The sequence below is a fragment of the Micromys minutus genome (assembly GCF_963924665.1).
Source record: "Micromys minutus genome assembly, chromosome: 18".
In the NCBI taxonomy this organism is placed as follows: domain Eukaryota; kingdom Metazoa; phylum Chordata; class Mammalia; order Rodentia; family Muridae; genus Micromys; species Micromys minutus.
In genome coordinates this window covers 27,035,011-27,050,875 of record NC_137953.1, presented here as the reverse complement: position 1 = coordinate 27,050,875, position 15,865 = coordinate 27,035,011, and the positions used below count along the sequence as shown (strand labels likewise).

Genomic DNA, 15,865 nt, shown 5'->3' with positions numbered 1-15,865 from the left:
GGGCTCTGTCCAGCAGACAACATGGTAACTCGTGGCAGGGCTCACGAGATCAAAAAGGAGCCTGACTTAGCTACTGGGGTGAAACACCGTGACCAAAAGTGGCTTGGGGTGGAGAGGGTGTTTTTCAGCTTCACTTCCACAGCATACTCTGTCCCTGGAGAAAGACAGTACAGGAACTCAAATGAGGCAGGAACCTGGAGGCAGAAGCTGATACAGAAGCCATGGAGGGATGCTGCTTACTGGTTTGCACCCTGTGGCTTGCTCAGCCTGCTTTCTTATGTACTCTAGGAACACCTGTCTGGGGCTGGCATCACCCACAGTGGGCCAGGTCCTCCCTAACAATCACTAATAAATGTGCCCAAAGTGCCCCCACGGGCACTCTCTGGCAGAACAAATCTAGCAGGACAGTTTTCTCAATTCAAGGTCTTGCTTTACAAATGACTCGGCTTATGTCAAATTGACAATAAAACTAGCCAGCACAGTGCCCAAGTTCTTTGGGAGCACAACATGGCACGGAGTACCACAGGTGACACACCCTGCCTGGGCTTAACATAACTGAAGGCCTGTTATCTGTAGCAACAATCCTTATCCTGTAGCCCTGAATGACTCATAATTTAAGAGACAAGATGGTAACACTCATATCTACCCACATCTGGATTATCCAGGACCACAGGCAAGACCAATGTCCATCTTCTTGTGTGTGTGTGTGTGTGTGTGTGTATTGTGTATGTATGTGTGTGTATGTGTGTGTAAGTGTGTGTGTATGTGTGTATGTATGTGTGTGTATGTGTGTATGTGTGTATATGTGTTTGTGTGTGTATGTGTGTATGTGTGTGTATGTATGTGTGTATATGTGTGTATGTGTGTATGTATGTATGTGTGTATGTGTGTGTGTGTGTATGTGTGTGTGTGTGTTATTTGAGGCAAGCAGGACTTTTGGCTAAGCCTGATCAGAATACATAACACTGCAGAGCCATTACTGTGCTGCAGATATCCAGCTGTTTTCTATTTTGATGGACACAGCCATCCTGCCGTTAAGCATTGAGTCTCCCACACATGGCTCATTGGTTTTACATGGGCACAGACAAATCTGGAAAATACTGTTTGGTTTTAAAACCCTGATAATATGTCATCCTGCAAGATGGGGATACGCATGGAAGTTTCACACCTTGTCACAAAATAACTAGACATAGGTATTTTAAGGAAAATAAATCTGAGGCCTTTTTGTGTGGTGTAGAAGTTAGCCAGTCAGCAGAGCGCCTTCTTGACAACCATGAGAACTTGGATTTAGAACCAGGAATCTATGTTAAAGTGCCAGATTTAGTTACATACCCAGGAATATGGAGCCCTGCATACCCATAGCTTCCTAGCCAGCTGATCTAACAAAACTATCGAACTCTTCCAGTCTCAATGCAAGACCCTGTCTCAAAACAAAACAAAAAACATGGAGCAGAGCAATAGACTCTCAGCATTGACTTGAGACCTCCACGAGCTTGAATCTGAACAAGCACTCAATAGGCAGCAGAACTTAATCGCCCCCTTCATCCTCTGTTGGGGACCTACTGTTGGGGTGCACATGGAACCTTGAGAAAATGAGGCACAAGGAGATGAGACACTTGGCACAGTTTCTGCACCAGAGGGGAAGAAAGCTGAAGCTGAAATCCCAATCCAGCCGGCCCAGCTTCCGTCTCTGCTGCCAACAAGAAAATCTTAGCAAAGGAGTTCTTTACTGTTTCTAAGTTTATGACATCTCAGTCACAGCTACATCTCCTCTGCATGTGTGGGTTTGTGTAAATGGGGGTGCGTGTATGTATGTGTGTGTGTGTGTGTGTGTGTGTGTGTGTGCAGGGAGGGGGAGGATATGGAAGTCAGAGGACATCCTTGGCTGTTGGCCCTGGCCTTCTACTCTGAGATAGGCTCACAATTTTGTGATGCTCACCACTATATATATAAAACCTTTCAGCTTTTAAGGATTCTCCCCTCTCTACCTCTTATTCTATAGGAGCACTGTGATTACAGTTGTGTGCCGCATGTCTCATTGTACGTGGGTTCTCTGGACTCACACTTGTGTGTGCTCCTCTTTGGACTGCAGGCTCGTTACCCAGCAGCCACTGGGCCTCTCCTAGCCCCAAAGACCATGCTGTTTGTTTCTCCTCAGTGCGGTGTTTACTGTCCGCTTACTGTCAACCCTCTCCTTTGTTCATTTGCCTAACTCTGCTTGATAAATAGTGGCTACTTTAGAAAGATTGGCTGGAGAAGCAACAAGAAATGTTTCTGCAGTTTATCCAGGATTTTTTTTTTTTTTTTTTTTTTTTGCCTTTAAAAAGGGGCCCAGGTCAAATAACTTGTAGTCCTTTCAGAATGAACTGTCTTGCCTTGGAAGACATGTTACGTGTTGGTGTGACCCATGCTCTTCACAGAGCAGCCACAGCTGTGGTCATGCAACATCACTGAATTCTGACTCCCCTGGGGGACAAGATAAGACAGTCAGGGCCACAGACTTGGTGTTGTGCTGGTTTTACCAAGTAGTAGAGTCTGAAACTCTCAGTCTCCGCCCACTGCAGAGGCCAGAAGTAAGCTGAAATTCTGTGTGGAATGCATAAGTCTCCGTGTGCGGTTCAGAATAACTGTGTCCTCTGTAGTGGGTGAGTCTCAGCTGTGCAGCTGGGAGTGGTGTCAAAGGCTGTTTTGTTTGGGTGATTGTTCACTGTACAAAGCACAGTAGGGATTAGAAAGGTTTTTATTAGTGACAAAATGAAAGACTATTTAACAAGCATCTCTGTCATTTGAATTTGGGACTGTTCACACAGAAACCAGTGGGGTTACCTTTCTTCTCGAGGGGGCCCCCCCTGTGCCTTTAGACAAAGACAGGCATACTCCACCTGCAGAGCAAAGAACGTGTTGTATGAAACATCCTGAGCTCTGTACCCCCCACTCCCCCAGATGCAATTTGGTAACTGTATAGCTTCCAGAAGAAATGTATCCGGCTCAGCTAGGTAACAGTGACAGGGAGGAAGAGTCAGGGGACACCTGGGTTCTACTTTGTAATAAAAACCCATAAGGCAATCCGTCTTTCGGCCAGAGGCAAGGAGTCCCAGGACAACACAAAACTATAAAGCAGAGGAGACAAATATGTAACATGAGAAGGACAGAGAACAAGGGCACAACAGCAGCTGGGCCCTGGCTGGCAGCTGTTCCTCCTCAGACTAGCACACGGTTTGCTTGAAGGTTTAGCCTTTGCATCATAATCCCTAACGGTTTATGACACGCCTTTATGGAGCTCCAATGACAGTGTTCCATTTCCTCAAAGATAACCCTGCAGTACTTCAGTAGGTTTGGCACCGGAGAAATTTGGCTAAGATCACCCACCTTTAAGGACAGAGAGGGAAAGCTTCCCACCCAGCTAATCTCCAAGTCAACTGTCTGCTGAAATGTGTGAGCTATTGAGTGTACCCTAAGTGCTTTGTCCATAAGGAGAGCATCCTTGTTCCCATAGCAAAATGTCTAGGTAACATCACTTGGTAGCCAACATCTCTGACACTGGACTCCGTAAAGACAGCTGGATGGGTCGTGTAGAAGAGGCATCAATTACAGCCTGTGTCAGCAATCCAACCGCCATCTGCTGTTGCCAAGCTTCCCTGGCCTGTAAGAAGTCAGCATGGTCCTTCATCATGAGGTGAACTCTGTGCTCAGTGAAGCGAAGCAACTTCCAGGAGGGGGTTGAGACCCTTCCTTGGGTGCTTGTGTTTCCATATTGATCCTAGAAGACAATCAGGGCAGCCCCTGGGCCTGGGCCATGAGAGCCGAGATCTCATTGCCTGGGAGACCACAAGCCAAAGGGCTGGAGGTCAGCAGCAGCTCCAGGTGTAATGAGCTGGTTCAGGTGTGAAACCCGACCCTCAGATGTACAGTATTGTTGAGCTTGAGCTAGGGTGCTGGTGGGAAGGGTGCACGTATATCCACAGCCTCTCTCACTTCTGCCACTGTTATGGGATGAGTCTAGCGACCTGGTTGACTCTGTGGTCTCCTCCTCTTTCAGACACAGAATCCACAAGTAAAGAAGCAAGTTGAACACTCCAGGCAGCGCTTAGGAAGAACAAGGAGGGTTTATTTCACAGTAGGAAGAGTGCTCAGTGTCAGTAAGGATCAAGCAATCTGGATCAGTAGCATTGATGAAAGAAAACACGCACTTTTGATTCTCGCTCAGCAATTTGGGCTTGTTTAGTTCAGGAGTTCTGGTTTTTTCACTTGTCCACAGGAATGGGATCCCAACTCTAAAACCCCACATCCAAAATCATCATGAAAATCCCTGAATCTGGAGTCTCTTGACATATACATAGAAGCCCCAGTAGCTTCTGGATAATACATGTATTATATACAGAAATCACATATAGTAAGCATACATTGTCATATCCTCTCTACAGACATGAAAAGTGTAAAAGATTCCTCCACAGAGAGTGAAAACCAACCAAAAACACCTCAGGGGCTTCTGCCTAGGTACTTCCTCTGGGGATGGGTGACTGCAACACATGGTTAAGTGTTTTTGGACCTGGGCAAGCGCGATAGGTCTCTGTTACTATGACAACATGCCTAAGATGCAAAAATTATTCATGCTCATGGTTGCTGAGATCTTGGTCCCTGGTTACTTGGCTCCATTGTTCCTAGCCTGTACTGAGGCTCAGTAGCATGGTGAGAAAGAGCATGGTGGAGCAAGGTTGCTCACATGAGAGTCAGGATGCAAAGAGAGAAGGAATAAACCAGGTCTTAGACTCCATGTACCACACAGGTTGTTTCTAAGTGACATTTCTAAGAATCTTAAAATTTTCTTCTAAAGAACTCTCAGGAAAGGGGGGTGGGGGAGAAATGGGTCCTTGTGTTGGTAGATTATTCATCTGTAACACTGGGAATCCAGGAATTTCCATGAGAAAGGTGGTCAAGGTTCATGAGCCTAACTCCAAGGACATACTTCAGAGCATCACACCCTTCTGGCTTACAAAGTGAGAATAACATTAGTTCTTTTAAGGCATCAAAATTAGACAGATGATAAATAAATGAGAGATGGTAAATAGATCTATATTTATTGCTTCCTAGATATAGAATGACACCACTCAAGCCCCAAACCTACCTAGTCTAATTCTTTAGTCCTCCTGACTCTGGGCCTGACCCACACACAGGTCCCCACCCCCATTTCACAGACCCTGGATTTTACAGCAGTGTTTGAAGGGGCGGTCTCCTCACCTTCAGAGAGTGTGTCTGTGACTGTTAGTTTGGGTAAGGTGCATCGAGGAGCTGCTTGGTGACAAGTGACATGACATGGCCTTTAATTGTGATGTCAAGTATGCAGAAAGACTGAGCTCACAAAGCCAGCCGGCTTGGGGGCGCTCATGATTTATAACTTCAAAACCACACTGCTAGGTGTATGGTTGCTTGTCAGTCCTCCAGGTAACATCAGGGAAGTGGTGAGAGGAAAGGCTGGGCAGGTGGCAGGGGCCATACCATCCCCCTGTAGGAAACTATGGTATGGAGTTTTGCTTTATTTCAAGAAGCGGGGTGAGATGGGGGTGGCATACATGGAAACGTGACTTAGTAGTTAAAAGATGTTAATTTCTTTGGGGAGAAACCATTTCTTCAATAGCAATTCTTTATCCTTTTACATGGTCTAATAGTCTGCGCAAGCTGCAGCACTAGAGATGCTTGTGAGTAGAGACTCACAGTTCTAGAAGCACATTGCGTTCCCTGGGAGACGTCTAAAGCACTGGGCTCACTCTTCAGAAAGGTGGGTGCAATCATTCTGAGGGGGAGCCTTGAGAAGGTGGGGGGGGGCTATGTTTACCTGTCCCCTGTGTGGTTTCTATTAAATAAGGCCCCAGGGTGAGCTAAAAGCGTAAGTCAGGAGAACCAAAGCCAGCCGCACCAGCATCATCTGGGGGAGTGTTAGGGATGCAGATTCCCAGGCCTGGTATTCATAAAAGTGAATCCGAAAGTATACCAGCGTGTCAGAGTGTGTGGTTGACTCTCCCAAGGAACTCTATAGCTGTGAGGAGCACTGTAGGTTTCAGACAGGAGAATTAGGACTTGGATCTATTTCTGGATCTTGTTCAATAGCTCAATAGACATCCACGTGTCTAGCAAAGCCATACAATATAGTAAAAATAATTATTTAATAGAACTAAGCTGTAATTATAGAAAATGTTAAAATATAGGAGAAAGTAAAGGCCTGTGGCAATTCTAAACCGTGAGATACTTTTGCTTGTGTTCCAAAGTTTGGAGTGAGAGAAATATTTTAGTCCGTTTCATTTGCTAAAAAGAGGAATATGCTTGTCTCTGGTTCAGCAGGCTGCTTCTCCCATGGTAATCCGTGGCGGTGGATTCTCTCACCTGAGGTTACTTTGATCTCTTTGGTTAGTGTGTATGTAATAATCGATATAATGGTGCTTGGACCATCAGTTATTTGCCTTTTCCCTATATTGAATGTTTCAGCATTTTCTCATTTTTTAACATTGCTTTGGTTAATCTCTGTCTATTTCTGTCTCTGTTTTTCTCCCTCTTCCCCTCTCTCTGTGCCTTTGCAGACACACAGATGCACTCGCGCGTGCACACACACACAGACAGACACACTCACATGTCTATTTAAATCTTTGTCTTTAGAGTTGCCTACAAGAATGCTGGAAATAGAATCACTGGCTTCATTCGGACCTTTAATAAGTTCCGCGCTGTTTTCCCCCAGACACACTCTAATTACCACAGACACCAGTAAGATATTATGAACCTCACCTTGGGGTTCCCAGGCCAGCACGTGTAATCCGGAGCTTCCCTTTCATACTGCCGAGAGGCAGCAACAGCAGTAGAGTCAGGCTAGTGATTGTGGACAGATGTAGCTAGAGTTGTAAACACTTAAGGGAGTCTCACTGACAAGAAGTGTAAAGGGCCCAGTCATCGGTGCTGGAGTCAAGGGATTAATGGATGCTCTTCAACAGGCCTCTTTAAAATGCATCAGCAGGACACACTTGGGGTCTGTAGGAAAATAATGAGCCAGTGGTAAATCACTACTTCAGAAATCTTCAGGTAAGGCAGAGGGTCATGGCCGCTGGAGACTGAGAGGTGGGTTTGTCAGGAGTAACTGGGGAAGCAGCCAGTGATCTCATAAGCTTCTAAGGCCCTCACTTCCTCTGTGATGCTAAGCACCCCAAATGACTGTTCCCCGGAAGCATTTTAGCTTACGTACCCATCCTCTCTTTTCTTCATCCGACAACATCCCATTGCTTTCTTGTCACTGGACACCTGCCTGGATAGAAGATGCTGAACGTGGAGAAAGAGCAGAGACTCTAAACACAGGGTTGTAATCCTCATTATAGGAGGGGTCTGGATGTATGGAGTATATTATCATGTATTTAGAGCTGCACTGAATTGCCTCTGGTATCTTTAGTAGAGGCTCCTAAGAGGACGTAAGGAGGGCAAAGGCCCCTCCTTACCATATGCCGGTCTGCTTATGTTAAAGTGGCCAAATGGTAAATTTTTGTTATGTGTATTTAATACAAAAATGAATGCAGTTTGGTCTTTGGTGGAAGGGGAAGCCTAGATTTCCTTAGGGTTTAGCAGACTGTCCACCTGCCAGGTTTGAGACCTTGGAATTGAAGCGTTCTCATCTGTAGAATAGAAGAAGTTGGAGCAGTGCTGCACCGTAGGCTTATAAGTCTTCAGTGAATTCAAACACGAAATGGATCTAGCACAGGACCTGGCATGTAGTAAGCTTAAATGTTTATGGTATTGATTGATGTAAGCCAGGCAAGCCCCACAGGAGGCAAACCAGACAGTATTTAGCATCCTACGGTGGTGATCACAGTGGGGTTTTTACGGCCATCTAATGGAGAGAGAGCACAAGCTGCCAAAGAGCCTAAACCACCCAGCACAGCCCCTTGGGACAAATACCGAGCTAAAGGTCAGCGTTTCGGGAAGAAACCCAGGATTGAGTAGAACATACAGAGAGAGTGCCTGGTCTCTAGATAGGCAAGAGTGGACCAGGAGATTTCTGTCGTCATCCAATGTGTGTTGAGGACCAAGTCTTAGAGGATGTAAAGGCTGAGGAGCATCCTGTGATATTCAGGTAAAGAGCCCTGTGGGAGGCGTTTCTTAGGAGGTTCAGTGAGGGTCCCAAGAGATTCTCGTAAGCGTTTTTCTGTAGTAAGAGGGTGACTCGGGGTTATCTCTGAAGCTGCCATTCTCCTGGAAAGCTGATGCCCCTTGTAAAGAGGACTCATAGAAGGACTGTGTGCAGTGCTGGCCTGTGGCTGAAGGAGTCTTGTGTTTGGGTAAAGGCTCTGGAAACTGTCTAAAGAAGAAGTCACTGTCATGAATAGAAATAAAAAATGTTGGTTACAAGTAATGACACACACACACACACACACACACACACACAAGAGAACAAATGAAATCTTAGATTCAACCAGCAACGGACCACAAGAGAGAGGAGACGCTCTTCTGCCCACTTCCCATATAAAGGCTTATTTAATCTGATTCTCAAATGGTATAATCAGATACTTGGCCTATGACACACTGAAGAACAAGCTCTTGCATCCAAATGTCTCTGTTCATTTACTAGCAATGAAAGTTTGAGAAAATGAATTTTTCCTTGGCCTTCACGTATTACCTTTAGGCTAAGCCTGGAAACACTTGGAAGGTATACCAAACCTCCGTTGAGCTCCTCCAGGAACAACTGAACTTTCAGACCGGATCAAGAAAGGAGATCATTAGGAGAAAACAACCTTGGGTGGTCCTAGTCCTCAGAAGCTGGGTAGAGGGGCAGTGCTGATCTCAAGATGAATGTGAGATCACGTGGGACATGGCGCACCTCTTTCTCTAGACTTCTGACTCCCTCCATGTGCCCTAGGGCTTTATTCGTTCGTTGGCTGCTATAACAAGGAATTCCATTAGAGACTTGTAGGGAGAGCCAAAGGTGACTGAGGCACAGGGGCATTTCCTGAGTTCTTGGTCTAATGGGGGTCAGAGTGGTCACTGAACTCTCTAATACAAGACTGTGATGAATGCAGCGAAGCGTGGAGCCTCGGAAGGCAGAGCGCTCCTCCGGCAGGAGGTCTGGGAACGTTTTCTCGTTTTCTTGGCAAAGGTGGCCTTTGAGTTAGAATCAAAGGTTTGTGTGTTTAAGTGAGGTTAGACTCCTGAAGGAGAGCATTAGCTACCACGTGGAGAAGCTGAACGCGCCGAAAAAGAGATTTTCTAAGATCTGTGGGGGGAAGGGGAGGGGAAGCTGCACCTTGAGAGGAGCGACAGCTCACAATGCCAGCACACACTTGAGCGTGGAGAAGCCTGGCATTTTCTGAACACAGGGGAAGCGTGGCGGGAGTGTCAAGCCGCTGTGGCAATCACTGTGACTATGGGAGAACCACAGGAAGAGGCAGAGTTAGCGTCTGACGTAGAGTTTTTGGGGATGTGGATACAAGATATAGCAGCTGAGTACTGTATCCCAGAGCTGGGGGTGCTGCAAGCAGATGCTTTCCACTCTTGTCCTGATTGGATTCTGCTGCTGACGTGAAAGGTGGCCCAGCACCTCAGTATCTTTGTCAAGAAAATGGGCATAAATATCCCGGCCCTCATACCCATGTCCCGGAGATTAAATGAGTAAATGCACTTTAGTACGTGGTGACTGTTGTCTGGCCTAGTGTAAGTTCCTGTGTGTGACAGACTCAGACAGGTGAAATGGGAGAATGGGGCTCCGGACCAAGCTGAAATGATGGAGTGTGGAAGCAGATGCTCACACGGGGAAAGGGCTGGTCTCTCAGGTAGCCACAGGGCAACTTGGAGGGGCTCTGCGCCGACCCCAGGCCAGGTCTCATGCTACACAGGATGAAATTCTAGAATCATCCCTGTCTCTGCTGCTGCTCTAGCCGTCTGTATTCTCCTGGCTTCCTAACTCCTGAAGTATTGATTCTACTGTCTGTCTGGCATTAGCTGCATTAAAGAACTCCCAAGACATCCCAACCCCCCACTTCTATTAATGGAGAGACCTGGGACCAAAAACTGTGATCCCAAAGGAGGCCATCCAATGCTTTTAAAAGCAATAAAGTCATTGAGGTGTGCTGGGGCACTAACAAAATGCTCATCTGTGATGCTTTGTCTTAAAGAAAAACAAGTGCTGTTTGGGTTTTAGTTAAAGGCTTTTAGTAAAGTTGTGGGATTTCTGCAGAAGGATCCTGCCGTGTGGGCAGCCTGCCTCTCACCCTCTCACTTCTGAGTTGGCTGAGCCCAGAACCAAATGCTTTGCACGTCTTCCAGAAACTGCTTGGACTCAGACTGTTGCAGTTCAATAAATGTATAGGACAAAAGATAAGGTTTTTCAAGTACCAGACAGCTTTTATAAAATGGATGTGACTTTATCACTTTAAGATTAATAATTATCTGGGTTTAAAGGTTTAGTCTGCTGGAGGTCAGCCCGGAATGAGGTTCATAGGCCTAGAATAATTGGACACAGCTTTGACTTTGAGCATCACAATGACCCTGTGTACATGTGTATGTGTGTGTGTGTGTGTCTGACTGTCTGCCTCTGTCCAAGTCTGTCTGCATGTGTCTGTGTATCTGTGTGTGCTGCATGAATCGCTGCCTCCCTGGATCCCCTGTGCTGACTGGTTATTCTGGGAGTTGCTCTATATGAATGTGTGCTATTGTTCCAGACACATGCCGGCCTTAAGAAACAGCACAAAGCAGGCCCATCCCTATTCAGCCAGAGCCCCCTCCATCACTCAAACAGCCTTTTCCAGGTCACATGCCTCTCAGACCTCCACAGACAGAACACAGCTGCCTCCAGCCTGCTGCCCAACATTAGCCACAGTCCCCAAACTCGGCTGGCTCGGAGTGCTTCTCCACAGGAGAAACCCAGAAGAGCTGAGCTCCACACGCTATGTTCTCTCAGGAACTGTGGCTGGAAAATGAGAGAACATGCACTGTGGTTCGGAAGTCCAAGCCCAGCAGGAAGCGCCAAGAGCTGCTGGCCATTGCATTTGGGGTAAAGGTGGGACTCAAAGGTGGCTTTCTCTGGCCTCCTCTCAAGCTCTTTGCCTGTCCACAGATCTCTTCACTGGTCCGAAGAGCTGCCCTCACACACAATGACAACCACTTCAACTATGAGAAGACACACAACTTTAAGGTAAGAGTCTGCATCCTTTCTGCTGCCCTGAGAAGGGGGTGGCTGTGGGAGAGGATCCTTGATAACATCTATCTGGTCATAAAGGTCGAAGGCAGCAAATTCCTTGGTTTTCCACATAACCCTGCTGCTTTTTGTCAAAGTGGAGACTGGAGCAGCTGGCTCTGAGCTGCGGCCCTTAATACCTGCACAGGTATTGATTTGGTTCAGGGACCCAGGTCCACTTTCTCTTCAGTCTTCCATGCCCAGTAAGAAAGAAGCAGAGGATGCCCAGTTGGTGGTGACACGTAGAAATGTTCTTCTTTTCTACCCCAAAGTGGGGTTGCTTCGTCCATGGGACAGTGCCAACAGTTGTCCAGTTCATGATTGCTGTTCTGTCTTTTGTTCTCAGTGACTCTAAGGAGATTGTTTCTTTGTAGACAGCTGCAGATGTCATGAGGAGAGAACCTATTCACTAGTGTGTGTGTGCTTAGAGGTCAGGGGCACCTCGAAGCCTGGCTAAGCTTGACAGAGCCCTCCAGACTAAACACAGAGACAAGGAGACTCAGTGGGAGTTTAAGTGGTTTCCCCCATATACTATCTTCATTTTAGACCAGGTCTGGATTCAAGTGAACTGCCACCAGAAACTTACAGCCTGTTTCTATTTTCTGCTGTGTTGTCCAAGAAGCATTTGTGGGGGTGGGGACGATCCAGTGACAAATTAGGAGAATGGGAAGCTGCTGTGAAGAGGAAGGGCAGGATCACATTAGAGATTTGCCTCAGCAAATTGGTTATGATATAGAAAGGAGTGGGAGGGGGGTTTCAGGTGCAGAATTCAGGAAGCAAAGCATAGGCAGAGAATCAAACTGGGGCTCACCCTCCTCTTGATTTCTGCTTTCCTTCTGAGATCACTGACTGTGGGAATGAGACTGAACAGCAGGGAACCATTTCTGCTGCTGCTTAAGAAGGGTCAGCCCTTCCTAAGTCTAGATGTACATCTATTCATTCCCATTCCTGTGAGTCTGGTTTGTCTCTCTGCTTCTGGGTTCGGAGAGCAGGAGGTTTGGGTCTTTCCTTCTTTGCCTGCTACCCTTGAAGGAAGGAAGGAAGCCTTGGTCCTATGGATTTAGCCATGAGGTGGAGAGCTGTGTTCTTAGGATGTCTTCCATCTTATTCTTTCTCCCGTTACTGAATAGCCACGGTCTGATTTGGAGCATGAAATGTCCACATTTATTTCCTCCTGGATGATTTTCTATTTTAACCTCTGTGATCTTTTCTTTCCTTAAGATGATGTTTTTTTATCTGACCTTTAGTAGAAACCTGGGTTTTGAATATCCTGTGGATGCACTGCCAGTCATGACAGGATGGGTCTTGCTGGATCTGCACATCCCTTTTCTTCCTCTCCAAAATTCCAATAACTTTGCTCTGAAGATGCAAATTGAGTATCTTAGTATGAAATAGCTTCTTCGTAGATATACCCCATAAGCTAAAAACATGTGTCTATAGGTGATTGGTACTTCTAAAATCAATGCCAGTCTCTTCTGACTTAGATCTCTGAATGGGAAGTTACTTTTAAGATACTTTATAAAGAATGATTGAATCTTATTTCCTAAATTTGCACCCAAGATATATTGGTAGAAGAACAGAGCATTCGGTGTGTCATGGAGAGAGGAGGAAACTCTTAACAGAATATATTGTGTTGTCCCAGGACAGAGCCACTAGACAGACAGGAGCATGCGCCTCTTCTGTTTCTGCCTCTGTTCTTCAGAGTGAGCTGCTGGGCTGGGGCTGGGGCTGGGGAGAGGCATTTACTGTGTTGTTACTCATTCCTTCCACCCTAGGTCCCTTACCCGCTTCCTTCCCTAAACTAACTACAAGAATGTTGGGAAAACATTCTACAAACAGCTCCATGCTATAAATTCAGCCATGGGTCTGTTAGGAGTGAATCACTGACTGAGGGAAGCAGGCATCTATCAAAGGTTCTACTAATTATAATTTGTGTTTTCTACCTTAATTTTGCATCCGCTTTTTATTTTTGCTGACTCCTAGTGGATTGTGATCTGGGTCTTTGGTTTATTATTGGAAGATAATTATGTACATATATCATGGAGTTATTGCTGAATGACAAGGATGCACACTTGGGGGTGTTCGTTTTTACTCAGCAAATAGCTTTGGCTCTCCCATGTCTGAATTCTTACCTGAGATAGGAATCTGTCAGCAGAGCCTGCCACCTCGCCTCCCAACAAGCCTCCTTTCCCAGTCATGTCTTTTCTTGGGGTGCAGGGGGACCCTCATTCATGCCATACTCAGGAACTTCTTCATGGGGTGAGCAGAAAAACTCAGGGCAACCCAACACTGGGAAAGCTCCCTTCTCGGATGCTCCAAAGGACAGAGCACAAATGCTACCCGCTTTCCAAACAGCACTGTGTAGAAATAAAATCCAGCCAGTGTGAAAGCTGCAAGAGTCCTGCCTCACTTCGTGCAATACTTAAGTACTTCTCAAACTGCTTGCTAGTGCTTTATTGGTTCGCTCAGAGCTGGGGTTTTCTAGAGTCTCTTGCACCTAGCTCACTCAAAGACAAGAGTGAAGTGAAAACTTTAACATGAATGGAAGTTGTCTCTAGAGGAACAGAAAGAGCATCCACTCTGTTGTCTGGCTTGCAGGGTGAACACTGTTCTGTAGATAGAATAGTCTCTGTTGTGTGCCTGTGGCGAGTCTCAAAAACTCTTCAGGTGAGCAACCCCCAAGCCCCAGCAACCTGAATCCATGCCCTTCCATGCCTTCAGCAGCCAGCAAGGCTACTGAAGGAGAGTATGATTACTCCATGATTCCTTGCAATGAGCTGAACTCTCTTGGCTTCAGTTTCTCCACCTGTAAAATGGGAGCATGATGGGATTTAATGAATACAGGCCAGTCAGCAGTGAGCTCTTCTGTTATTGCTGTGCCTACTGCTTTTGTTTACTTTGAGCTCATTGAACTTGATTTTTAAAAAGATACATGTGAATGGTGTGTCACTTGTCTGTCCCTTGAGTCCCATTCATTTGAAGTACGCTTTTACTATTCATTACTATTGGGGGGTCTCACGCTTGTCTGTCTTTCGTTTTCTCTGTGCATATATGTATTTTTTAAAATTATTTTATGCCATCTCTTCTGTAGGCTCTGCTTTCCTTCCACCATTTCCCTCCCTCCTCTCTTAAGTATATATAACAAAACAAATTAAAGTCTAATGATGCTATTTTCCCAATTGACTATAACTATGTACCCGAATGTCCCTCATTTGTTTAAAAAGTAGATAAAGAATTAACCTTGTTAGGCCTGGATTCCACTGTGTATTCTCCACAGTTTTCAAAAAGCTTGTCATATCTATAAAGACTTTAGTAAGTTCCTGAATCTTCCACAACAATAGCCCCTAACTTGGTAACTTAAAATAACAGTTATGTTATGTTCTCTTAGTTTTAGAAGCCAAGGTCTACAGCCCAATGCTGTGTGTCTAGTGCCTTATAATTTGTGTTTTCCACCTTAATTTTGCATCCACTTTTTATTTGGTTACATTGGCCCTTTCTGGAGATGCTCCATGCCCCCCCACACACACACCTGACAATCTTTAGGGTCTCGTTGGCTCATATTCCTGCCTCCATCTCTTCATATGACCGTCTTTGTCCTTGTGTGTTTTCTTTAAGGTAGGGCAACGCCAGGCCAGCACAACCTCTGTCTAATTATATCTCCAAAGACTTTATTTCCTAAAGTCCTCACGCTTGGTGACCAAAGGTTAGGACACAGTCATACTTTAACACATAGTGCAGCCCATTTCAAGGACTTCATTGATATTTTTAGGAGCCTTGAGAGGGAAGGACTTCTTCATCCTCCTGAGGGTTCATCTGTATTCTTCATACAAGTTCAAGCCTGCCATTTTAGTAGAGTTTTCAGGTCACAGAACGAGATCTTTAGATGGTCACTAATTCTACTAAGTAGATACCACAGCTAAAGGCCCAAAGTTAATCACTTAACATCTGCAAGGCTTTCATTGATTTCTTCCTTTCTTTCTTTTTTTTTTTTTTTCCTATTGATGCTTCATTGGTCTGACAGAAAGTGGAGAAATTTTCATGGTCTCTTTACTAAGCATGTCCTCACAAGTAAGAGATACAGTAAGAACACTGAGGATCTTAGTGCAGCTGGATGACCTTCCATCTGGAGTATTGGGTCAGAAGTGTCTATTTTCTGTGGTTTGATAGCTATTAGCTCCATTAGAACATGTGGTTAGAAAGATCTTGATGCACACCAGGTGTGATCCTATGCAAAAAAAAAAAAAAAAAAAAAAAAAAAAAGTGAGGTACTATGTTAAAATAATAGTAGGAATGTCAAGACAAGAGAGCTATTGGGCAAGATGTCCTATGACCACCGTGACATTTCTCAGCTAGGAATGCCCTTTAGCAATGTTCACAAGGAAGTGTGGTTTATCTTTAGCACACCCCTACCATGTTTCTCATTTCATTGTCCCTGTGTACTTTCATTGATTCCTCTCCTAAGACCTGTTATCACTCATCAATAGACCCTGGCTCCTCCTCCATTTCATTCTTCCAGGGAATCCTTCCTACTGCTAGGACACATGCTATACTTTGTTTGTAAATCATCTGGTTTCTGATAAACCTATATAGGAAGTTACTCAAAGACCCTATCTTAGGTTTCTGTGATTAACTACTATTGCTCTACATATAGGACCTATACTAGTC

At 45.4% G+C, this 15,865-nt stretch overlaps 1 protein-coding gene across 1 annotated transcript in view; it reads left to right on the top strand.

Annotated features, from left to right (window-relative positions):
• Positions 1–15,865, top strand: part of CHN2 (chimerin 2) — a 270,132-nt gene that overhangs the window by 230,027 nt on the left and 24,240 nt on the right. The window contains exon 7 of the mRNA XM_080931971.1: positions 11,081–11,158. Within this exon, the coding sequence (XP_080788097.1) occupies positions 11,081–11,158 (78 nt within the window). The remainder of the gene's footprint in view (positions 1–11,080; positions 11,159–15,865) is intronic.